Raw genomic sequence first — 25,176 nt, 5'->3', positions numbered from 1 at the left:
GGCACAGCCGCCTGCAGCTCCCAGTGGCTGTGGTTCAGCGTTCCCGGCCAATGGGAGCTGCAGGCGGCCGTGCCTGCGGACGGTCAATATAAACAAACTGTCTCGCGGCCCGCCACCGGATTACCCTGATGGGCCATGTGCAACCCGCGGGTCTCAGGTTGCCCAGCACTGCGCTTGAGCTAAGTGCAGTTTCTCCACTCATTTAAACGGGGCTTCCCAGGCAGAGCCAAGTCTGTGCTTGGAGCACGAAAGAAGCCAGGCTACATGTGCCTTCACTGTCATACTTTCTGCTTCAAGTGAATCCAGAAGACACAACATGAGGCCTGTGACATAAAACCACCACCACCAGGCAATCCCTGCCTAGGTAAGGAAGTAGTTATGCTCCTTTAAATCCCTTCATTTTCACTGGTATCTGAATTAGCCTTAGTAGATGGAACACTCAGAGGTTATTTTGGGTCAGAAAATGTACAAATCTAAGTAATGTTGCAATGCCCAATGAAATATTCAGAAGTACAGCACTAGTGGCATATTGTAAAACTTCATCATTAGAAATAGACTAACATGAGGTCCTCTGCTCTGCTTCTGTGGAATACAGAATGCCTCTCTTGGAAACCTGTTCTTTTACCTATTTGTCCCTGTTCTGCTGCTAATCAGGAGAGGTTTCCAGCCCATATCATCTTTCATATCAAAGGCTTTTTGTTGGGGATTATAGTCAGTGATTAGCTAGTTTGTAATGCTTGGCAAAGCATCCTCAGGTGAGCAGGTTACTATAAATCTGCTGTGAAATCATATTAATAGAGTGAATTCTATCAGCAGCATTTTCTGGGGATTTTGAAGGGAGAACCCAGGTGCTGCTCTTTGCATAGCTCTCCTCACTTCTTTGCATATTGACTTTTATTCCCCTGTGAACAAGCCGTGTATTGCTTTCTGGAGTGTTTAAACAAGGCGCCAATCATTACAACAGGCTGGAGAAAAACCATCATTGAATGGCCCATTAAGCTTGATGCCGGCTCTGAAGAGAGGAACAGCTTCCCTCAGTTGGCAATATGCTTGCAGGTTAGTGGTAGTGCAAAGAGTAGCAGGTGACTGCAGTCTGGCTGCACTTTCGCGGTTCTGTCTTGTCTCTGTTGGACAGTCAGTGATGTGCTGGAAGGTGCTGACTGGGGCTTTCCCTTTTTACATTTCTGGCACCAAATTCCAGGGAGAGCGAGGTAATGTCAGGTGCTGCTGGCAGACGTCTTAGGTTATGCTGCTTAAAGTCCTTTTGTTTAAGGGACAGATTCTCCAGCCCCTCCTCTCTGCGCATACCCACAGCCCTGAGCACATGCTAAGCTGGGTTTAGCACAGGCTAGGCAGGATCCCCTTACTGACAATTCACTGTCACATCACTAGGCCACTTCTCCCTGACAACTGGGCCAGAGATTATTTGCACCTGCAGATCCATCCCAGTGGATTTCATTGAGCAGTCTTGTCTTGGGTGACCAGGGAACCTGTTAACAGGCACCTGACTCATGCAAAGTCCATGGCTTATTTGGTTAATACCATCCATTGTTAACGGAGGACCAAGCCCTATTTTGCATTCATTACTGAAGCCTGGCTGGATATTTTAAGTCCAGTGTGTTCTAGATGAGAAGTTGGTTCAACTTGAACCAGGAGAGGGTTTGGTATCAGCTATAGCAATTACAATATTATTGGTATGTATTGTTATATGTAGTATGGTAGAGCAGGGGTCAGGACCCCTCTGAGCTAGGTGCTGTACACATGTAAGAAAAAGACAATCCCTTCCCCAAGGAGCTTGCAGCTGCCCTTTGAAGTAGGAGGTACCTTACCCCAAAAAAGGGTTTGTTTTAGTGTGTCTGGCAAGGCGAGGGTTAAGATGGGAATAGCTTTAGTCCCATCTGTGTGTCAGAGTCTGTGTCTTGGCCTGGTGCTAGCTAGCTTGGCTTGGCAATTTCACCATCCCTGTGGGGGTCTTATCCATGAAAGAGAACTCACAGGATCGCATGGCTACCTTGACAGCCAGCAGACAATGCCAGGCTGTCTGGGGCTCAGTGTGCCCAAGTGGGTGTTTTGGGCTATCTTGAGGGGCTCAGAGGGGGGTATAGAGACTAAACATTCATTGGGAGTGGCCCATCACCTCCATCAGGTCACACCGGTGCCCCCCTCAGAGCAGGTCTTTTTCACTGGGCTACCCTTGGAAAGTGCTGGCACTAGCGGGGTTTCAGATCAGAGCTGGAGTCCTGTCGCCCTGGGTTGCTCTACTGAGGGCCTTGTAGGAAACTACATTTATCTTGTGTTATCTCTATGGCAGCTCCTAGATAGCTGCACTCCCTTTACTCCGGTGACATATGAAGCCTTAGGGGAGGAGACCAGAGCGTTGAGGAACGCAACAGCGCTTGCTCTGACTGGCCTAGCATCTGCTGTCCTGTGTCTGTGCAGGGGCTTTCATCTGCTAGAGCAGCTGCCGAGCCTTGTCCAGTGAACCTGTTGCAGACAGCACAGTGGCACCGTCTCACTGTAGGGAATTCCCCTCTGCTTCAGGGCCACACATCTGGCTCTGAGGCAGCAGCGCTGTGTGTCGCTACTCGACACAACTGTTCGGTTCTGACTTTCAACTGCTCTTGCTCCCACGGGTTCCGGAGCTGCTTGAAGAACTGTGGTCTGCCACATGTGAGATGAGCCATAGGATGGGACAGTGGCTAGAGAGAGCAACCTGGCACTTGTGATGCCTAAGAGCAATTCCCTGTTCTGCCACAAGTTTCCCGGGGGCCTTGGACATGTCACTTATAGCCAGATTGTCAAAGGGGTGTCAGCACCTGGGGGGTTCAAAAGCACTGAGGTGGGCCAGTGATCTAACCAGGCACCTAAGTACTGTGCCCATTCCTGTCTCTGGGCCTCAATTCCCCAGCTGGGGCTCCCAGCACTGCCCTGCCTCTCAGATGGTTGTGAGAATAAATAGAGTGAAGCCTATGGATGCTCAGACACTGTGATGAGGGGGGCCGGATAGTAGCTGAGATAGAAAAGGCAGGGCTGGGGAACAAGGCTACCCTTACACAAATGGCTGTCTGACCTCGTTTTTGCCTGCCCTCCCTCTCTGGTCTTAGGACGCCTGTCGGGCACAAATGATGCCATCTGACTCCTTTAACCCCTCCGAGTCTTGCTTTAGGCCAGGAGCTTGCCCCCATCTCTGCAACTGAGCTAGGAATGGGCTGTGACCAGGTCTATCAGCAGCCAGGCCCAGAGCTATGAGGGGGCAGGCAAAGGGGATATTTGCCTCCCCAAATAATCTTCAAGGAGCCCCAGATTATTGTCAGAAAGGCTAAGCTATATTCAGCATGTACAGCCTTCATCCTTTATAAATCACAGCTAAAACTGACCCAGTAGCCAAACGTTCCTTTTTTAACCTGTCCAGGACTCCAGCAAGGCTGTTTGTTTTTTAACTAGCAGCATCCAGGGACCCCAAGCCACCCCCTTGCCCCTGGCAGCAGTGAGACCCTAGAACTGGCCCTGTCAGCAGCCTCTACTACAGACCACGAGGTTTCGTTTGCTGTGCGGTGGGTCCTGGCAGGAGGGGATGGGGTTGTGCTTGAGACTCCACAGGGAGTTACTGGGGGGCTGCTTCTCTGCCCCAAGGGCTGTCATATGAGACTCTGCAGGACTGTGTTTCACTGGGTGTTGAGGCTATGGGAGGAATAGTGAGGCTGCCGGCTCTAGTGCCAGGTGGATGCTGATCATGCTTGGCTCTGGGATTAACTTTCATCGGACTCAGCCAATGCCATGTCTCTGCTCTCCCAGCACCTGGCCAAGACAGCAGCTTGGTGGAGGGCAAGAAGCTCAGATTCCATGCTGGACGAATGAAAGTGACATGGCTACTGGCCCTCGGGTAAGAATGCGCAGTGACTCCCTGGAGGAGATCAAGACCTCAGCTGGCCCAGCAGGCTGCAGCAGCACAAAACTCCAAGTCCCATAGGGGCTTTATCCAAAGACTGCTGAGGGCCTTTAAAGATCACAAGCGCTTAGTTATCTGATCCCTGGAGACCCTCGGTCAGCAGAACACACTACTATGGCGAGGAAGCGGCTTTCATTCTGGCTTTATTAGTGGCTGCAAATACATCTGCAGAATCCTGCCACTAGAGGTTGGGTTTGAAAGCAGGGCTACATGTTTGGCTGGAAAGGGATCTGGGACCTTCTTTTTTTCCACAAGGCTTTCAGTGATATTGGCCAACTCCCCCGTCCCCCACGCCACATCCTGATAGATAGAGAGCAGAGACTCTCCCGTCACCGCCAGCTAAATTCCTCTAGGTAATTTATTACTTTTAATGTGCTAGTTAATTACATAGTGAATTTAAATGCATTTGTCGTGGTGCTTGTGCTGTCCTCAGGCTCCACCGGGAATCCTCTCCATCCAGCCCTACAGACGGAGGAAAAGGAAACGCAGGTGAAAGGTCAGACAACAGGACTGCAGCATAGCGGTTGCATGGGAGGCTCAGTGATGAATGGACTCACCTCTTGAGTGGATACCCAGGAAACAAAGCAGTGCCTGTGACAGCCCCCATCTTTGACTCCAGGGACTGAACTGGGGACCGCCAGAGTTAAGGTGTGAGTTAGAGAGCCTGGCTCTCTAGCTAGGGACTGTCACAGACTCGTATCCTCTGGGGATCAGGCACCAAGTGGAACACATAACACATGCTGATCAGTGGGTTGCAATTGAACAGAGGTGCCAGGGCATAAGGGGCAGCATTCAAAGCATGACTGGGGCTCTCGGACGTAGAACAAAGTGTGAATCTGGCTATGCTCTTGGGTATGCTAGCTGTGGTGTACCAAGGCTGAGAAAAGGCATGTGACTCTAGCCACCTTTCTGTGGACACGGATTCTGAATCACATGGGCTGGAGGAAGGATGCCAGCCCCAGGGATGCAATGGGAATCCAGCTATGCTCTAGGAGACAGGGCCTAGGATGCTAGGGCTGGTGCAATGCAACATGACCATTAAGAGAAGCCTTTACCTGAGGTTTACTTGAATGTGTGACTCTCGGTACCGCCCCGGCCAAATCCTGCAAGAGAACCAGAATGAGGTCATTACCACCTGAGGCATCAGAAGCAGGGAGCAGGAACCAGTGCCGTGGCTGTGAGAGCCCTTGGGCTAGTGAGACCACTGCCTCTCCTGCTGACCCATATTCTCCCAGACCATCTGTAGCCATCTGTCGTTCTTCTCTTACACTGATTGGCAGCTCTTTGGGGCAGGGGCTGCTGTGTTTGTACAGTGCAGCGGGGCCCTGGTCCACGACAGGGCTCCGAGGCACTATTGCAATACAAATAAGAGTGAGCGCAGTGAGAGACACGCCTCCCGGTGCCCTGGAACTGCCACAGAGTGCAGAGACCAAACACAACATCCAAGCTGGGGGAAGAACGACGACCACAGCCTGAATATTCCCAGGGCCATGAGCCAAAGGTCTAGTAGACACCTCTGACAGCCCACCCATGGCTTTAGAGGGGACTGAGACAAAGCTGTCTGCAATACGGCATTTCAAATGGAAACCACTCACACACTGGGGCCCAACTTGCCTCCAGATAGAGAGGCAAACACTAACTGGAGTACAGGGGGGCTGGAACAAGAGTCACAGCTTTTAATAGCTGGGTCACTAGCTCAACATGGCCCGCGGCCAGCAGTGACCCAGTGCACTAAGGCTGAGAGCCGGGCAGCAGCCTGTGTGAAGTGGGACAGGGGGTCCTAGTCACTCAGTGGCACAGGAGTCCATGTCACAAATGTAGGAGCACTAGCTAGCTGGCCCAGAGTTGTCAGCCTCAGTGGAAAGGGCGAGCAAGGAGCGTATGGGCTGTGGGCTGAACTCCCTTCTCAGCAGGAGCACGCTGACGGGAGGCAGGCCCCGGGGAAGCCAGCACTGGAGCTGCTCCTGCCATGCCCGTCCTCTGCAGACACAGGGGATTTCAGTCCCATTTTTAGCAGCAGCAAATTCATGTTCAAATTGCAGGAACTGGTCTAGGAGACCTCTTGAGGTCCCATCCAGTCCTACACGTCTATATAAAAACAGTTCATAGTGCAAGTCCCCTCCCTACAGAATGCTGGAAGTGAACAGCCCCCTTGCTGGTAGCCCGAGCCCTGTCATGGTCTGTTAGAACTCCAGCCCACAGAGCATTTCAGGGGGCCTATGTGCGGGGAGCAGCGAGTGGCTTTTCCCTCCAGGGGATTGGCTCCAAAGAGCAGGAGCATCACAAGGGGAAAAGGAGCTCAGCCCTATAGCCACGGAATCCCTGCCTCAACAGCCCGGACAGCACTCAGCCCTTGCATGGCTGTGAAAGGGACTGGGGTGTGAGCACACGTTACCCAGCCTTGTGGGGCTGCTCACAACAGCACCCCCAGAGCTCGCTCCTGCTCCCCCTTGGGGAGTCGCTGAAAAGGAGGCTGGGGAATGACCTGCCTGCCCCTTCCCCACCAGCCTGAAGACCAGGAGAGGGAGCCATTCGAGGGCAGCCGATTGGCTGGCACAAGGTGCACTGGGAACAGTCCTGGCAGAGACACTGCCTCCCTGAGGTGCAGCTCCACCCCGCCCCCTGCAGGGCTGTGGTGGTAGCATCCCAAGACAAGAGCAGCAGGAGGAATCAAGGGTGATGCCTAAAGAGGCCAAGTGGCACAAAGGATGTGGAGTCCTCCTGGAGAGCTGGCTCCAGCTGAGGTGCCAAACATTGAAAACCAGGCCCAGGGGAAGGGCTAGGACTGGACAGGTTGAGCATGGGGCTAGCAGCTCAGGAGGCAGCTGCCTACCCCTGGTGGGGAACAAGCCTCTGTTATGGGGTTACTGGGCGATGGCTTCCCTCTGGTGAAGGGACTTGAGACCAGGGGACTGAGGGAAGGAAACCCCTGTTGCATGTGGGAGGAACGTGGTCACCGTGTGGGTTATCTTTCAATTTACCCTCCCAACCAGCTGTGCGGAGCAATGTGCCACTCTGCCCTTCTCTCTGCTGTCCCAGAGCTCAGGCTGCAGCCCAAGAATAATTAAATAGCCCCTTAGCCTGTTTAATTGCAGCTGGTACAGGCCAGCCATGGGTGTCTGATTGCTGTGTAGGTGTCAGTGCTCTCCTTCCCTGCCACAATCCTACCCAGGCTGCATACTCAGGAATTAAGGAATCTGAACTGGTGTCATCAGGGTTCCAGCTACTGACGTGCTAGCTCTGCCCTGGCAGTAGGACAGCAGCTCCTCTGAGCCCGCTGAGGTGTCTCGGGGGGATAAAAGTGGGTCCCATTCTCCGGAGACTGAGGATGCCGCTCCTCCTAGCAGCAGGAGGGGGCAGGCTACAGTCACTCTTGACTCTAGTTCTCCCACCCAATGGCCTGGCGTTTTACCCTTGTAGCTTCTAGAGATAAAGAGAAGGATTCCATGTTCCCAGCCAACCCACATGCTGACAAGCAACAGCTGCATAGCTCAGCCAGGGGTCTGGCTGACTTGTTGTCCAGCGTAGCCCACTAGCTGCTGTTAAGGCTTAAGCCAATATCCTGCTGACTTGGAGTGGCATGTAGATGACACTTCACGTTACACCCCAGCAGCCACAGAGTGGATGGCGGGGCAGAAATTCAAGTAGAATTCCACAGCCTCTAGCATTGGCGCCACATCAACAATCGCATTCAGCAAATCACATTCCAAAGGAGTGCGTATTGAACCTGAAACCAAAGAGCTGGGGGGGAGAGGGGGGAGGAGAGGGAGCTGCAGCAGGGAGGGGAGAATTCAGACCTGTAACTCAAAACTTTCTAAAGCTTGCTGAGTCGCAGTGTCTGGAGCCCCACAAATTTTGAGATTCCTTCTCTTCAGCATTCTCATCTCTTCAAAGCGTCTAAGAGGTTCTGGCAAATTGCATGGGCTTGTGGGTTTTCACACCCTTCAATCTGTGACTAGACGGCTGGGTTGGGCAGCGTGGCTGGCCTGTGAAAGCACACTAGACTACCTCACTACAGTGAAATGTGCAAAGCACTTAAGTTGACTCGTGCCATGTCCAGATGAGCAGGCCCATTTGTGCCATCACTCACACTGGTACAATGCCCACCAGCTCCGGGGAGAGTCACACCTGTGCAACAGAGGACAAAACTGTGACTGTAGAATCTGAAGATGGGGAGGGTAAGATTTCTTCCAACACTCAGGGTACGTCTACACTACAGCGACAGTTACAGCGCTGCAGTTGTGCTGCTGGAGCACTGCAGTGTAGATATTTCCTACAATGACAGAAGGGGGCTGGCTATCAACGCAGGCAATCCACCTCTCTGATTGGAGGTAACTAGGTCAATGGGAGAATCCCTCTGTCGACCTAACCACCTCTATATCACGGGTTAGGCTGACCTAACTACAGTGGTCAGGGCATGAAGCTAGATTGACCTAAATTATAGGTGTAGGCCAGGCCACAGCATTGACCTAACTCTGCTCCTGCCGAAGTAAAAAGCAAAATTCCCATTGACTTCGGAGCTGGGCCAGCGCTGAGACCTTTTGAACATCCTACCCAGAGAGAAACCACAGTGTAGATCCAGAGGAGCATCTCTCCAGCCAACGTGACCGAAGTCTGTGAGAGACAGAGCTTCTGCTCCAAAGGCCACAATTCAAGTTTGAGGCAGTGCCTACAAAGCGGTCAAGAGAAAGTTGCCCACCCCTGGAGAAAGGGGAAGGAGGCGTGTGTAGATGTTGAAGGGTGACTGCACGCAGGAGGATGTGTGATGACAGCCATATGAGTAGAGATTGTGAAGGGGAGGACAGGTGTAAAGTGTAATGGGTGTAGGTGTATTTAGGGGTGTGCACATGGCTCTAGCGGTTTGCCCCCGAGTTTAGGGACATATGAGGGAAGACAAGGGGCTAAGGGGGGAGTGGCTGTGGGGGTGCATGAGGGGCTTGTGAGCTGGGAGTTCAGGCAGGAGAGGCTGTGGATGGACGCAGGGATGTATGTGCATGGATCTGTATGCTAGAACATGTGATCATGCTTCTGGGCAAGAACCCCAGGAGACAGACACCACTGGTGCCAGTACCCAATATCCAGCCAGGGAGAGGTGGGAAGCCCCAAGCATGGAGAAACTTACCTTTGGGTCCAAACAAAGCAGCATAGCACGGCTGGTTGCAATAGGGCTTCCCATCATGCTGCAGAGAGAGAAGAGACTCCTCAGTGCCACATTACTCAGGGGAGTCTGAGACAAGCAGGGCCCAGGAACTGGGCATCAGAACAGGCACTGCTCAGTCACTGGGCCTATTCTTAACCCTGTGAGTATGGATCTAGATTAACAATTCCTGGGCCCTGCTCTCTTGTCCCAGCTGTGTCAGTGACCTCCCCTACTGCCTGCTCTTCCAGTTCTGGGCCCTGCCATTGTTCTGCCAGTCATCCCGAGTGGAGTCCTGACCTCACTACAGCTTTGCTAAACTAAAGAAACAGAAACATGCCAGGAGAGCCAAATCAGAGCCTCGTCTAAGGTCCACTCACGTTCTTCCTCACCTGAGACCTGCTCTGGACATAGGTCTCTGGATAAAGCTAGGGGACCCTGCGCCACCCAGCCCACAATCCTAGTGACACTTTGCCCCATTACACGCAATGGGGAATTCCCTCAGTTCCCTACAGGATTTCTCCAACTCGGCAAATCCCCCCTCCAGGGGACCTGGACTGGCCCAATGTCTCTGCCCTGTCAGGTTAGTTCAGTTATTATGGCACCCCACTCACCGGGCCATCCTGGTGCTGGCAAACCAGCCTGCCCACACACACAGCAAGCCCACAGCTTGGAGCTGGCTAATGCAGAGTTCTTGCTACTTTGAGGCAGGGCCCCCAGATAGTCCCATATTCCATGGAATCAACCAAAGAACTCACCCCTTGCTGCAGAATCTCAGCTTCCCGCTTTTAAAATTCTATTTCTGGCCCCCAAGTCTGAGACCTGAGTAACTGATGCAGCGATGGCTGCCTGCATCTCCAAGAGCTGTGAACTCCCCGCTCATCACAGGCAGGGCCCAATGCACCCTGTGATTCTGCAGCAGTGGAGCTTGCCATTGGCTCCAGGATGCCATGGAATGCAGCCCTCTTGCCCTGGCATTAGATGTTTTGCTGCGGCCAGACCCTCTCTGGTCAGCTGCAACCCGCCATTTGTTCTTCAAATTTCCCCACAATGGGGAGATGATTTTACTGTGCACAGCACATGCACTAGGAGTCCAGCTTGCAGCCAAGGAGCAGGGAGAAGCCAGAAATGTAGGTTGGTTAACTAGGTGGCCTGGAGATCCCCCAGCAGTCCAGGCCTGGGGCAATGAGCCGCTGAAGCTTGCTATAAGCTCCCTGCTTCCGGGGGTGAAGGAGGGTCTGAGCCGGACAGCACTGCAGGAGCAGAGGCCAAGGGAACAGTGCCAGGCTGGCTGGAGAGTACAGTGAGAACCCCACCCTCAGAAATACCCAGCAACAATTTGTACCTCAGTGAGCCTTACAAGTCTGAGCCTGTGCGATGAGTGTGTGTGTGAGGGGGGATGGAAACAAGGGTACTGCATGGTGCGGGGATAAAGTCATGCTGCTGCAGAATTTGGGAGCTGGGGCTGTGAAATACGGGCCCCTTGTGCTGTGGAGTACCTGGGAATCCACTTTGCAATGGCAGCGTGCACTATGCTGCCACCCACAGGTGAGGGGTATAAAGAAGCAGCTGATTAAAGCTTCTTGACATGTCTGTCCTACACGTTGGAAGATGCAGCTAAGAGTTACAGTGACACAGAGCTGGTGGCCACCTCACCCCCTTACCTCAGCATGGCCACCTGAAGTCAGGGTCTTGTTGCATTTCTCACACTTCAAGCATGGTCGGTGCCAGTCTTTCCCCAGGGAGGTAACCTTCTCAGCTGTCAGAGTGCGGAAACAAAAGAGCACCATTCAGGAGGCTGTGATAAGGCACCGAGCCAGCAAGGGTTGGCAAGCTGCTGTGGGCCCTCAGCCCAGCCCCACCCCACTACACCTGCACTCGCTGTCAGGTATCGGAGGGGCTTTTCACGAGGGAAGAGAACAGCTCAGGAGCTGGCTGGCCAGCCCGGGAGAACAGCCCTTTGTGCCCAGCCCAGCCCCTCTGCGTCCAGCCCAGCCTCTCTGCAGAGACTGCTGGAGCCCTCCGGAGGAAGGTATGGCTGGCACAGGACGACTGAGTTCGTCTTCTTCATGGCACCGCTTCTTTGCTTTACTACGTAAGGACTCTGGGGCTGCCTGTGTGGGCTGGGACAGGCCAGAGAGGTGTAAGGAGACTGTCACAGGGAAAAGATGCCACGGCAGAGGTGGGGAGCTGCTTCAATAAACTCTGTGGACTTTTGCACTCTACATGCATCTGTCCTGGACCCAAACAGTGTGGTCACTGTAAGAGTTCTATACTTGGAAAAATGCCTTGTGTTCCCAATGATTAAATCCAAAAGCTACTGGGGCATCTCTCATTCCAGCTTTCAGTGGGGCTCACTCACTGTTCGACACTTGCTTGTCCTGGAGGGGGACTGACAGTTTTCAAATTCAGACACCTACACTGCACTTGCAAAATAAATAAAAATCCATGCAGCCCATGCGTGTGCATGTGTGTGGGCAGCAGGGCCCGCTCCAGGCACCAGCTTACCAAGCAGGTGCTTGGGGCGGCCACTTCGGAGAGGGGCGGCACGTCCAGCTGTTCGGCGGCAATTCAGCGGACGGTCCCGCACTCCTGCTTGGAGCAAAGGACCTCCCGCTGAACTGCCGCCGGAGATCGTGATTGCGGCTTTTTTTTTTTTTTTTTTTTTGTTTGGCTGCTTGGGGCGGCCAAAACACTGGAGCCGGCCCTGGTGGGCAGAAAAACAGGCAGTAGCATGCGTAGTACTTGCTTTGCACACATAAAAGCATGGCTTGCACAAGCATTTTTCACACCGGCTTGGGTGTCTGATTTCTAGGCAAATTATTGCCAGTCGGAAGATTTGAGCTCTGAAGCGCCTGCTGCGTCATTACCTCCCCATTCCTTTCTGGAAGGGCCTATGCGTCTCCGTTTGACACAGATTCATTACTGTTCACGTTAAAACTTGTTCAGATGGGGAGACTTGCAGAAGAAAAATGGCAACAGAGTCAAATTTAGGGAACACCAGAGTACAGCCAGCCCTCACCCAGCACGGAGGACTGCCCTCCTCTAGTCTAGTAGAAATTCTTCTGCATAAGTTGGCATCTGAACTTGAAAACCAGTAACCTCAATTGACACTGGTTACAATAATCCCTTAAATTCCAAGGTAACCAGGGCCGGCTCTGGCTTTTTGGCCGCCCCAAGCCAAAAAAAACCAGAACGGCAAAGCAAAAAAAAACAACCTGTGGCGCGGTTGGAGTGCGGATGCAGGGGGACTGGCTGGGGGGGGGGGGCGGGAGGGGGAGGGAGCAGGCAGGAGAGAGAGAGAAGGGGACGGCCAGGGCTACAGCAGGGTGCTGCCACGCAGCCCCTCCCACTGCGCCGCCTCCTGCCGCCTGCCGCGAGGGCTCCGCTCCGGTCGGCGGGGAGGGAAGGAAGAGGACTGCCCTGCAGGGCGCTCTGGTTCTCCACGCCACCGCCCCCTATAGGGCGGCTGGAACGGAACAAGAACAAAACAAAACAAAAAAAGCGTCCGTGCCGCCCTAGGATTGGGCAGAATGCCGCCTCCAACAATCTGCCGCCCCAAGCACCAGCTTGCTCAGCTGGTGCCTGGAGCCGGCCCTGAAGGTAACGATCCCTTTTGGCACCTGTGAAAACCTGTCTGACAATCATGGGGGGAGAGACACCTGGACCAACACTGGGAAGCAAAGTATTGCAAAACATCCTTTTTCCAACCCACAAATACAGGGAACCTCCTGCCGTCAGGGTGTTGGGGACACATTTCTTGCTAAAAGCCACAGCAAACAGTAGTGTATTTGGAGACTGGCCTGGGTTCAGGCAACTGAAGACAGCCCCAGAGGCAGCTAAAAAAGGAACAATGAGGTTACTCCCCTAGTCCGGAACAGGTTTACATTAGGAGAGAACACAGGATGGAATTTAACTATAGCACAAAGGATGTAATTTGCTAAAGAGGCTAGTGTGTTCTTTCTATTAGCAGCTGCACTCACGGATGTGTACTAAGTGATAACGCTGAGCTTTCCACAGGAACCCTTTCAGTGCCAGGACCTTTGAGTGGATTTTCCATGCCTGAAAAAGGCAGGGGCCTGAGCTCGGGGACAAAATTTCTTCCTATGCACCAATACCTCTCCACTCTGTGCTCTGCTGCTGCAGCAGAGTGCTGGGTGAGGAGTGCTGCTCTGCCAGTTCTTTGGCATTACAACTCCTTTTCTGGGTGGGCAGAGAGCCTGTGACTTGGGTGTGACCATTAACTCCAGGAGAGAAGTGATCACTAGAGAGGGGATCTCAAAATGCTCCTAGCAGGCAGGCCCCACATCACAGACACCAACATCATGGCGTGAAATGGCACCCTTGTTTGTAGCTCCAACAAGCGGGCCAGAGACTATCTGGGGAAGGGGGCATGAGCCCAAATCCCCTTTATGAAAAAAAGAATTCAACGGGGAGGAAACTGACAGGGTTACACTGAAATTAAACATGGTTCTTTAGAAGTTGTTCTAAAAGGCTTCAGAACCTGACAAATTTCAATAAGGCTTTTTACAGCAACCCCTTGGATCTCTCTTAGATAGTAACGTGGCCCCCACTACCGGAGAATCTGAGCACCTCAATCACAACATGCCGGTGAGATGAGCTACACTATCACCCCCATTGCACAGAGGGGAACTGAGGCACAGAGAAGTGAAGTGTTATATTATTATATGAAGTGAATAATATTATATTATTATTATATTATTATAAGTGACTTCCCTAAGGTTACACAGGAAGCCTGTGGCAGAGCGAGGACTTGAACGCAGGTCTCTCAGGTCAGAGGGCCACCCTGCCTCAGGAGGCGCACGCTGCTATGGAATTCTATAGGCTGATTTTAAAAAGTTCTCTGGAAGGATGATTGCTCGAGGGGGGTGGGGAGGAGAAGACACGCAACTTTTATTTATATTATTAATTATTATATTATAACCCAGAGGGGGCCACCTCTGTAGGTCAGGAGTGAGGCATGATGGGGTGGGGGGCAGCACCCTCTGCCATGCCTGTTCTACATCTGAAAGAAATGCTGAGCCTCTTTTTATTCCAGGGTTTCTGGAAGGAATTCAGACTCCAGGAATGTTACTCGGGCACCTTTCACCCCTATTGGAGGAATGTTTAGAGAAGCCTATCACTGCCTAGGCAGTATATTCCCAGTGACTGGGACTTCTCACCAGGAGAGCTTCCAGACTCTGGTGCTGCAATCTCCCCATGGAGGTAGTGATTTAGTGCTGATGAAGTGATCAGTCTTCGCTGCACTCCTATGATCCTGCTTTCTCTCCCCTTTATGATCTGTCAAACATATCAGCTGAAATCCCATCAAGGACCATTGAAGTAGCTCATTGAATTAACAGCCAGGCACCTCAGGTTCCAGCTTGGAGTGAAGAACCAGACGGTGTAAGTGAAATGTAGTTAAGTGGCAGCTAAATCTGAGCAAAAGACACCATATACCAGCCATACAAAACCTCCAGTATTGGGACTCTTAGCTGAGAAATGCTGTATTTTTCTTTTGATTCCAAGACTGCTTATACAAGATCAGTGTTACTGCTATAATCTTAGAAGTAAGAGCTTACAACTGATTTTGGATTCTCCTTGGCCTTTGCATTAAACTCGGTCTTGTACAGCTGAGGTCATATGACTAACTTCATAAAAATAGCACTTCCTTGCTCAACAGACCCATTGCACTTACAAAGCCACATCTGCTTACTTCACTGCACAGTATCTTTCACTCCTGTTAGCCCTGCCGGGCTAGACCAGCTGTGTGAATGACAGCTGAATTCTTTTCTGAGTTGATCAACTGAATTAATAATGATAGATTGAGAGTATATAGTGTTTATACCCAGAGATGTGCAAACCAGAACAAAACCAACCTGACTTTAGACCCGGGGGTTTTAGGTGCTGACACTTCTATTAAAACCTTTTTTTACTAGTAAGCTTAGCAAATATTACCTGGAGTAAATGAGCTGCCATAGACGTGAAACTTCACAATGCCAATTTTAGTCACCATTCCAAGTAGAACTGTACTTTAAGGGGAGGTTTAAGCCTTGTTTACACTGAGGAAACTTACAAAAAATTCCCATTGGTGCTACTACCACTTTATTGGAATGGGTGTTGGCACCAATAGTGTAGACAAGGCTCTTGCCACCAGGACTGATTTTTACTCCCTTTTGGTTGAATCTATTGAAAGTAAGTAACTAAAATGTTGGTAAAAATGGGTTCAGCTATCAGAATCTTGTCTATACCTGGCCTCCAGCCAGTGCTAACCCCAAGTCGGGATTCTTTAGTAAATTTCTCTAGTGTAGGCACTATCTTAAATGACAGGCAAATATGAATGCATGGGAAAACAGAGAAACAGTTAAGTCTCCATCACAGAGAGCTGGAACGTACAAACTCTGGAATTCTTGTGTTCTGAGCCATTCCCTGATTATTATTTTTCTGGCATAGTAGACAGAAAAGTACAATACACCCCACAAGCAAACCAGAAATATAAAACAGAGAAAGAAAAAAAAAATCAATGTGTTCCCAGTCCATGGCTTACAGATTTAGTCGATAAATTTAAAACATAAAAGTACTTATAGGGCCAGCATCCACTTCTAACTCTCAGCAAAACACATCAGAGTTTTTATGCCAGGGACATGAGGAACCAAGAGATTGGGGAACTTCTGTATGTGGTTTTAGTAGATGGAGTTAAATGATTGCAGCAAAGGTTATTGCCAGGACTAGCTACCCAAACCTCTTGAAATACACCCATGGCAGGAAGTGGGATCATGTCACCCAATTAAGTACTCTGAGTCAGTACAGAAATCTGCGGCTTTTTAGAAATTCCTTCCAAATCAGGGTGTGGTCATCCATCTGTTCCTTACTAGGGGCTGGATCCAATGCCAAGGGGAGTCAGTGGAAGTCGGATCAGGCCCAAAGTCTGTTCAAGGCATATAGTGATAGTTTTAAGAAAAACAAGCCTTGGAGATATATGTATCCTCTGTGCTGTAGCCTTATTACAATAAGACATTCACGATTACATGGTGCCCTCTGTTACGCCCAGGTACTAATGACTGTGATCAAAGGCAGAATTTGCTGTTCAGAATCTAACTAATTTGCCTTGTAAAGTTTTTAGGAACCACTTTAACTGATTCTGGTGTTGGACTCTGGACTGGAGTGTCCAGAATCTCTGGGTGGCTCACTCCCTGCCCATCCAGTCTGTCCACCTTAAGCAAACAGCTATGATGAAGCTGAGAATGGTGCCGTTGGAACAAACAAACAAAATATTAGCTTGGAGGGAAGTGTAACATGGCAGTAAGCCAGCGCCTCTGAACCACACCTCTAGTGATTTGCCTCAGTGCCCATCAAATGGCTTGGAGACAATCAAAGCACTGAGGCTCCATGTTAACCTATTCTGTTCAGTGGGGCAGACGTCCTGAGAGGAAAGGGCCTTGGTACAATGACTTACAAGACGTTACAGCACAGAAGAAAACAAAGAGGGAGTAAGTTGCAGTGGGGGAGGTCTAGGTTGGATATTAGAAAACACTATTTCACTATGAGGGTGGTGAAGCACTAGAATGGGATACCTAGGGAGGTGGTGGAATCTCCATCCTTAGAGGTTTTTAAGGCCCGGCTTGACAAAGCCCTGGCTGGGATGATTTAGTTGATGTTGGTCCAGCTTTGAGCAGGGGGTTGGACTAGATGACCTCCTGAGGTCTCTTCCAACCTTAATCTTCTAGATTCTAAGTTGCAGAAGGATCTCCCAGAGCAGCTCTTCAGAGGTGTCCATTTGCACACACAACGTATTGTTCTCATATGTGCGTTTGGTGACTTCCGAAAGACCTGGCCTCTGATTCATGGTCATCCTTCATGACTGGCAAATGGTGCAAACCATCACCGTTCATCCTTAGGAGCAGAGCAAATAATTGAGGTTTTTGGTCTGCTGGCCAAATTAAAAAATTCACTTTGTTTTTAACTGAAACGGATTTCTTTTTTGGTTTCTCACAAACAAAAAACCTCCCAAAATTGTGTTTGGGTCAAATGAACTGTTTTGAAGATGATGATTCAAAACAAAATATCCAAATTTGCAAAATGAACCGTACTGATAATTCCAAAATTTGTTTTCAAGGTTTTTTCAGCCGAAACTATTTGCTGAATTTGACCTGAAGTCACGAATAGTTTCAGTGCCCTGAAAAATGCATTTTTCAGCAAATTTCCTGTCAGCTCAAAAAATTTTACCCAGATTTACTTGGTAGAGCTCTGTGCTCATCTTGAACTGGTGTAAATGACCATACAAAGCACAGGGACTGATGAATTGAGCCCCTGATATAAAAGATCTAAAAACAGAGCATTAGTTGTTTGACATGCTTGCCTCTGGAACCAAATGGTCACTGACAGTACTAGCTACTGCCAGAAGAATCCTCTTTAGACGTTAGACAGAAGATACACAATGGACACAGCTTAGATGGAAACATCTCAGAATCAAAAACAGATTCAGTGTCTAATACTAAAATATAGCCCATCCCCCAGCCCTCCCTCCCTTTTAGAGGTCAGCATACCTAACCACTCAGACCCACACAAACAACTCTTTATTTTCTACACTCTCTCCTTCCTACTGTTTTCTCCAGATCTTCTTCTTTCACCCCCAAATTACAATCTTGTGTCTTAGACACAACTTCCCAACTGTTACACATTTACATTTGCTATTATATGGATGGCTGGACTTGCAAGACATATGGCAAGAACCTATTTTATATTTCTCTACCAAACCTTAACAACAAACAGCCCTCACCTATAATAATAATAATAATAATTAATAATAGTGTACCTGTCCAACTGTTCAGCTAAAACATGCAGCTGGACAGAGAAATGGCAGGACCTCTTGTATATAGAAATTGATACAGTTTCACTCATTTTATAGAACACTGTGTGGTTCTTGGATTCTGAAGATTTTTTTTCACTGTGTAGAAGGGAACAGGAGACTTCCTCGATGATGGGCAGCTATATGAGAACATACGTATTTTCACTGGCTTTGGATATTATCTCTCAACAGACTTCAAAAACTGTATCAGTCTGTGGACTCAGAATCCAATGGGACAGTATAAAAGCACTACAATGAAACGGTTTAAAAACTACAATGGAAACTCCCCCCATCTTATGTGCTTTGTTATTTCTCACTAATTAACCAGGAAATCTTTGGTTTTCTAGGACTATCAATTATACCAGTGGTTCTCAACCTGCATCTGGTTTGCAGTCCAATCAGCACACAGCTGCAGTCCATGTAACATCCTCAGGGCCATACAGGTAGTATACATATTGGGTGGGTGTCACCCACATGGAGGGATAGCTCAGTGGTTTGAGCATTGGCCTGCTAAATCCAGGGTTGTGAGTTCAATCCTTAAGGGGACCATTTGGGGCAAAAATCTGTCTGGGGATTGGCCCTGCTTTGAGCAGGGGGTTGGACTAGATGACCTTCTGAAGTCCCTTCCAACCCTGATATCCTATATAACACATATTTGAAAACCACTGGTTTATACAAATGGATTGCCAGATCCTCTAGAGATCTGAAGGCCTAAGGGGCATGGGCTATGGGGGGGGAATTAATTACAAATAACTTTTTATTAATGATAATTTGTAAAGAGAACTTGTTAGGTTTTGAGAGTGCTTCCTCGCTTGTAAAGCATACAGCTGTCTGCAAGAGTTTGCTGCTCTTCAAGTCTCCTTACTCATAGCTGGGAGGCATGCAAGAGATCCATAAATCAGAGCATCTTCCTAAGGCTGCAGGGAGGCCCAGGGAGAGGAACCCTGCTCAGACTCCTCCTCCCGCCATGGCTCTGCACAGCCTCCGTGCCAGTTAGCTTTCCCCAGCCCTGCCCGCTCAGAGCCCCTGCACAAGGGGAGAGGGGGCAGCGCTTGCCCTTGATGTTAGCAGGAGTCTGTGCAGCCTACACAGCCCAGCTCAACCCGTGAGGACCAGCACTAATGCCAGTCTGCTGGAGCCCTGCAAACTCAGCTCCTTCCAGGCTGCATGGGACCCCCGAACCATGCAGGCAGACGGGGCGGGGGGATTTTGAGCCCTTCTCACAGAAACCAGGGGGTTCTCAGATGGCTTGTCCCGGAACACTGATCTCCTCCCACATGGCTGGGCAGGGGGCAGTGATGACAGCAGCGCTGGGCACGAACCAAACACCAGCTGCTGCAGCAGCAGCCTGTAGCCAGCGCAGCCTGGGTCCCGGCCCGGGCAATGGCCACCTCTACCCCACCCACCTGTGCTGCTGCCAGGGCGCTGGGCTGTGCCTCAGTGGGGAGCTGGGTGTCAGGGAGCCTGTATAGACAAGGGGGGTGCAGGAGGCAGGGCACCCCCATTTAGAAGCTGCATTCAGGGTCAGACAGGTGGGCTGTACCCCTGCAAGGGGCTAGGAAGGTGAGTGTAGGAGCAAAGGGTTGGACAAGGTCTCTAGCTGCCCCTACAGAGCTCTGGTGCAGGGAGCCCATATAGAGAGGGGGTGCAGCAGGCAGGGCACCCCATGGGGGCAGGCAGCCACAGAGTCCCTGGCACCCCCGGCAGGGAGCTGGGTGCCAGGCACTCCTTGGGGAAGGTGGGGCAGGGACAGGCGGGGTGTCTGGCAGCCCCGGCAAGGAGCTGGGTGCCAGGAGCAGGGCACGCGTGGGGGCGGCGGGGGGGCCTGGGCAGGCAGTGCCGGGGCAGGCGAGGAGCGGCGCCCTTACCGAAGTAGACCTCCTTCTGGCAACGGGGGCACTTGGGCATGGTGGTAGCTCCGCACGGGCTGGGCTCTGCGCTGACTGCTGCTGGAGTTCCTCTGCTGCTCGGTGCGGCCCGCGCCGGCAGGGTCACCCCGCGGCCCCGCCCGTGAAGCCCCGCCCCCCAGCTGTGCTGCCTGCGCGGGGGGAACCCTGGCACAGGGGCAAGGGAGGGAAGACAGGAGGGACGAAACTGCCGTGCCGGGGCGGGACGGGGCGGTGGGGGAGGTCTGGGCTTGGGGCTGGGGGGCGGGTGGAGTGGAGGCGCTGGTGGACAGAGGGGGATGGGGGGAATCAAGGTGCATCTCCTCTCCTGGCCCTAGTGTCCTGTTGATTTTTGTCCCACGCTCTTTCCTAACTCAGGGGCTCCCCCTGTTCCTGCCCCCAGCCTGCTGCTCCTTCAGGACATTTGGCCCTTGGGAGCCAAGAAGCAGCACACTTGGTGTCAGGCCCCCAGACTGGCCCAGATTCGTCGCCGGGGCTCCAGAGCTGCACTGGTGGAGCAGAGACGGGGGCATTGCGGCCACAGTGGGAGTTAATCACCCACTGCTTTCACCCTGTGGGGCAGCAGGTGGGGGCTCCAACTGAGATCAGGCTTAGGGCTAGTCAGGAATTGTTCAACAAAACATTTGTTGTCAGAAAACACTGATTGGTGACACCAGAACCTGCCAGGGGACCGTGTCAGTTTTAATTATTTCTGTTCTCAGAAAGGTTTGTCAGGTCCCAGTTGGAATTTCTGGTCAAAACCAAAGCCAGAGAGACTGGCCACCACCCTGGGGAAGGGGAACCCAGGTTTAAGTCCCTGATTCAGGACAGGGATTTGAACCTGGTCTCCCACATCCCTGGGGAGCACCATGTGCATGGGGCTATTGACTAGGCAGGTTGGTGGTTTCTCTCTCTGGAAGGTCTCTGTTTTACCCCAATGCAGAATGGGAACATTTTTGAAATCTTGACAGTTTTTTGGGAGAACTGTTTTCTACAGAACTGGATGCATAGACCAGGAGTGAAAGCCAATCCCTGCCCTGAAGAAGTTACAATCTAAACACCTGGGGGGATGTGGGGCTCAGAGTGGATGCAATGACTTGGCTGAGGTCATGCTGTAGCCCTGGCTGACCCCTGCATTCTTGAACCATTGAATGAAAAGAGCTCCTGTGTCACACCCAGCGCCTTAACCACACAGCTATCCTTCCACTCGATATACAGTCCCACTTCCTTGGGTGCTGGGGTCAGCTGGCACACCCGGAGCGCTGAGTCTGACAGGAAAGCATATTTTAAAAGGCCAAAGGAAGCACCAGGCTTGGATCTACTCAGGCTGATTCTGATCCTGGAGCAGTTTGTGCCAAGAGAGGAAGCAGGCCCCACACCCCTGGGCTGTGCATTCTTAGGGGTGTGGTGGGGACCACATGTGCTTATGGGGAACATTTGATCATGTTTTTTTATTATTACTATTATTTGCGGAGTTGCTTTTCTTTTGGAATAAACCCCTCCGAGGAGTCCCAGATGCATTCCTGAGGGAAATCCTTTCTGTCTGGCTAGGAAGGAACTAAGAGGAATAGCTAAAGGCCTATTTTGCATTCAATTATCCTCCTCCTGTACAAAGCACCAAAGCCAAAAATGTCAGAAATGAAATCAGGTGCCTAGCTGCAGCCAGCAAGGGGCTGTTGTCTGCGGGTAGTGAGCACCCACAATTTCAGGTGAAATCAACAGGAGCTGCAGCTGCTCAGTACTTCCATTAAATCAGGGCCCCTCAGTGTCTCAGGTTGGTTTTCTTCCCAGGGTTTACCTCAACTAGCTAGATGAAGGTAAAGAGCATTTCCCCTGTTCCAGGCTCAGGTTACATTCATGGTTAAATCAGGATTAGCTAATAACTCTAATCTAATCTCAGTCTTTCTTCCTCAGCTAGACAGACCCCTTCAGAGGCACATAAACCTGTATGTTATAGCACAGTTCTCTTGCTGTCTTCTTCAAACCAGGGTAAAAGCCAAAGCTCTGTGCTGATTTATAATCACCAAACCCCAGGAAAGGGGCTGTGGGTGGTATCTGGTCCTTAGAGGATGGCAGCTTTCCTGCAGAGTCTAGATTAGGAATGACTGAATAATGTCCTCCTAACCAGCAGCACTGCATCTCACCCCTTACAGCAGGCAAGAAGTTGGACTGCTGTCCTTGGCACTTGGGGAAAGGGATTTCATGAATGAAAGCCCTGAAGTGCCAGGTCTTGGCAACAGTCACTGAACTCAGTAGGACTAATTCTCTCTTATGTAAAGCATGCACTCCCGTCCCATTGGCTGGGAGCAGGAGCCTTTGTAAAGCATATGTGCTGCAAGATTTTCACTCTAGATCATGAAATAAACTTTAGGGGTGAGTCAAAATAGGATGGGGTCTGACAAAGTGGGGGGGAGGGGTTGAAAGGGGTGCTTGCTCCCTCCCCCCCCCCCCCAGGCCACTGCCATGTCTCACTGACAGCCACCTTCATGAAAGAATAAGTTGATGGGCTTCTACCAAAGTCCCCATAGAGCCCTAGGTCAGACCTCAAGCTTCAGGGTGTGCTCTGAAATCCCACCCTGTCAGCCAGGGATTGCTCTCGTAGAAGGCCAGCAGCACGGCCTGGAAAGCCCTGAAGTCAGGACTGACTCCCATTGTGAGGCTGCTTTTAATGCTGAGACTGGACCTAGCCGCTCCCCGAGCCCTCTCCCCTCAATACACACCATGGCCACAGCTAGGGGTGGGTGCTCCAGAGTCCCAGGCCAGCACAGAGTGACAGTGCTGCACTGGCAGAGAGCATCACAGTTGGTCCCACCACATGGCCAGTGCAGTCAGTGTCTCTCTTGGGAGCTTTACAGCTCAACAGCTCAGGAAACTCTGCCAGGGAGCAGTTCTGTGTCGGATCAGTGGTGAGACTGACAAGTGGGGTGAGACTGATTCCTGGGGCTCCTTCGAGCCCAGTGACCTATCGAGCCTCTGAGTCTTAGAGGTTAGCAGAGAGCATGCTGTTCAGTCAGCCCCACACAACTATGTCTGTTCTCTTTAACAGCTCTCCCTTTTCAACCAGCTATGGTGGATTTAGTGCCAAACTGACAGCCCTGGGGCCTGGGCTGGAGTTCTCTTATTTAGCCTCAGAACAAGCATGGCACAAGCAGCTGTTTTCCTTGTACTAGCCATTGTGTACCTCACCCAGCCCTGGAGGGAGGGCTCTGCTCAAAGGCCCAGCAAGTGCTAGCTGTTATGGTGCTTTTTGTTTTGACATGGATACTTGGGGCTGGAAGGGGGCTGCACATCAGCTTATAAACATTTTGCACAGGCTGCCAAACCAGCACCCAGTGGGTGTGACTTTGGGGCCAGATTTGATCCTGGTGGAGATGTATCCATACTATAAAGTTTGTCTGGATCCAGATTAAAACTTTCCCCCAGAGTGGGCCATTCAGTTTCAGGATTTGGTTCGGGCCCCTCTCCAGTGAGGCAGGTGACTAGCTTTAATAGGTATGGGGAGATATTCAGGCATCAGCTTATCTGAAATCTGCACAGATGGGATCTGACCTCATGCTTCTCACTGCAGGATCAGGACCATGGTAAGGGTGAAGTTCTATTGATTCAGGGCCTCATTCACTGCTGCGACTCCATGGCTATGTTGGTGCAACTTCATTGATTTTAGTGATGTTACATTGGTTCAAAACTGGAGTAATGCCATGGTGAATCAGGCCCCCTATGCTTAGCCACAGTGTAGCTCTGCTCTATTTAGACTGCTAGATTGGACGCAAAACTGGGCTGGAAATCTTGCAAGAAATCTTCTGCTTCCTGGCAGGCTCCATGAATCCAGCAGTACTTTGGCACTTATTGGCCCAGCCAGAACACGGCCTTGTCTAAACACACACGTAGCATCAGTTTAACTAAGACAGCTTAAGTCATTTTAGTGAAACTGGTGCAACCTCCTGTGTAGATGCACTTACATCAGGTTACAACTGGTTCATATTGATTTGAGCTTAAATTAATCAGCTACAGGGCATCTAGTGTAGTCCAAGATTTAAGGCTGTATGAAAGTTTACTAGACTTAAAGCTTCAGTGGATTTGAAGTGGAGATATGGCGCAGCTGCAAGACCAGTCAGTATAGGATCACTGTAGTCTTTGCACGGGGGATAGAGGCCAGAGATGCATGTCCCTGATTGGTAGGCATAAAGTTGATGTAGGCAGGGTCAGACCAGCAGAGGAAGTATGGTATTTACACAGGATAGGTGTGAACTCAGCTTATCATGGGAGTGGGTGGAATGAATTTGGCATAAGACCATAGGCCAGATCAGTCTGATTTGACTACAGTTCCAATTAGCTTTTAGACCAGGCTCAAGGGGACACAGACTTCTCTCAAAACTTTTCCAAAGAGAAAACTCTCATCTCTCCAAGATTGATCCAGAACTTACCTAGAAGCACGGCGCTCACGTGAAAGGCTTCAAATAAACTTGGGGCATTTATGTGGTTGGAACACAACGTGTCTCTGAGAAGTGTTAGGCACTATTCTTCACACATACTTAAAGTACCAGGGACCGACGGCTGAAGAGCAACTGTACTGGAGTTACACTGGCAGAGCAATTGGCTCAGGGAGAAGAGCAGTGAGAGATGGGCTGGGGGTTGATTGCGGGGGCTGCCTTGCAGGGAACCATTCTCCAGTCTCCCCCAGTGGCCTGGGAGGAGGGAGCAAGCTCAGCAGAACCAGTAAGTACAGGTGATGTGACGTCAGCTGTATCCCAGAGTGAAAATCCTTCAGAAGCAGTTTATAACAGTGTCAGACACAAGCCTGGTTTCAATTTATTTCGCAGTAGGCCTCTAGTCATTAGTGCTTCGGAGTGCCCACTTTATTAACCAGGCAGGACTCTGTGCATAAGAGACATGGATTGACTCACCCCTGCATCACTCCAATTTTACACTAGCGTAACCCCCCTGATTTCAGTGCCACTACACCAGCATCAAACTGGAATAAAGCAGTGGTTTGAATCAAGCCCACCATCTTCTACAGCTGCTGTAGTTAATCCAGGTGGTCAGCAAGTCCTAGGGACAAACATCCCAACCACCATAAAACCAACCATTCCAGAGAGGCACAAGTCTTTCTTTTTACAGGCAGCAAGTTCATAAACACACTGTGTTCTGGGATGGTTTGGATGGTTTTCATGCTCCCTTTAGTCCAACAAATGGAGGACTGTGCAACTTTTATATTACAGCTACATAGACTCCATAGGCAATTCATTGGAAACCAGCCCAGCCGGCTGCCGTTCAAGAGGACTTGGCTGATTCGTCTGCTAGGATTTAGGGGTTTCCCTGGGAGCAGAAAGAACTCCACAAACATTTGAGAACAATT

General features: G+C 50.8%; 1 protein-coding gene across 1 annotated transcript; it reads right to left on the bottom strand.

Annotated features, from left to right (window-relative positions):
• Positions 1 to 4,076: 4,076 nt before the first annotated feature.
• Positions 4,077 to 19,962, bottom strand: CRIP1 (cysteine rich protein 1). The gene is made up of 5 exons (XM_005279108.5): positions 19,803 to 19,962; positions 10,751 to 10,845; positions 9,072 to 9,129; positions 5,005 to 5,052; positions 4,077 to 4,411 (listed from the first exon to the last, which is right to left on the bottom strand). The coding sequence occupies exons 1-4, from the start codon at positions 19,840 to 19,842 to the stop codon at positions 5,012 to 5,014; spliced, it is 234 nt and encodes a 77-aa protein (XP_005279165.1). The 5' UTR covers positions 19,843 to 19,962; the 3' UTR covers positions 4,077 to 4,411; positions 5,005 to 5,011.
• Between the last annotated feature and the right edge of the window lie 5,214 nt (positions 19,963 to 25,176).

The sequence above is a fragment of the Chrysemys picta genome, chromosome 8 (assembly GCF_011386835.1).
Source record: "Chrysemys picta bellii isolate R12L10 chromosome 8, ASM1138683v2, whole genome shotgun sequence".
Classification (NCBI taxonomy): domain Eukaryota; kingdom Metazoa; phylum Chordata; order Testudines; family Emydidae; genus Chrysemys; species Chrysemys picta.
Note: the sequence above shows the minus strand (reverse complement) of the source record. Positions and strands in the feature narration are given on the sequence as shown.

Bases quoted from the DNA above. Each gene is read 5' to 3' on its own strand.
- CRIP1 (XM_005279108.5), bottom strand. From the start codon at position 19,842: ATGCCCAAGTGCCCCCGTTGCCAGAAGGAGGTCTACTTCG. The intron at 10,846-19,802 runs GTAAGGGCGCCG...GCACTCTGACAG, and splicing joins CCAGAAGGAGGTCTACTTCG to CTGAGAAGGTTACCTCCCTG. The intron at 5,053-9,071 runs GTAAGTTTCTCC...GTTCTCTTGCAG, and splicing joins TGCTTTGTTTGGACCCAAAG to GATTTGGCCGGGGCGGTACC.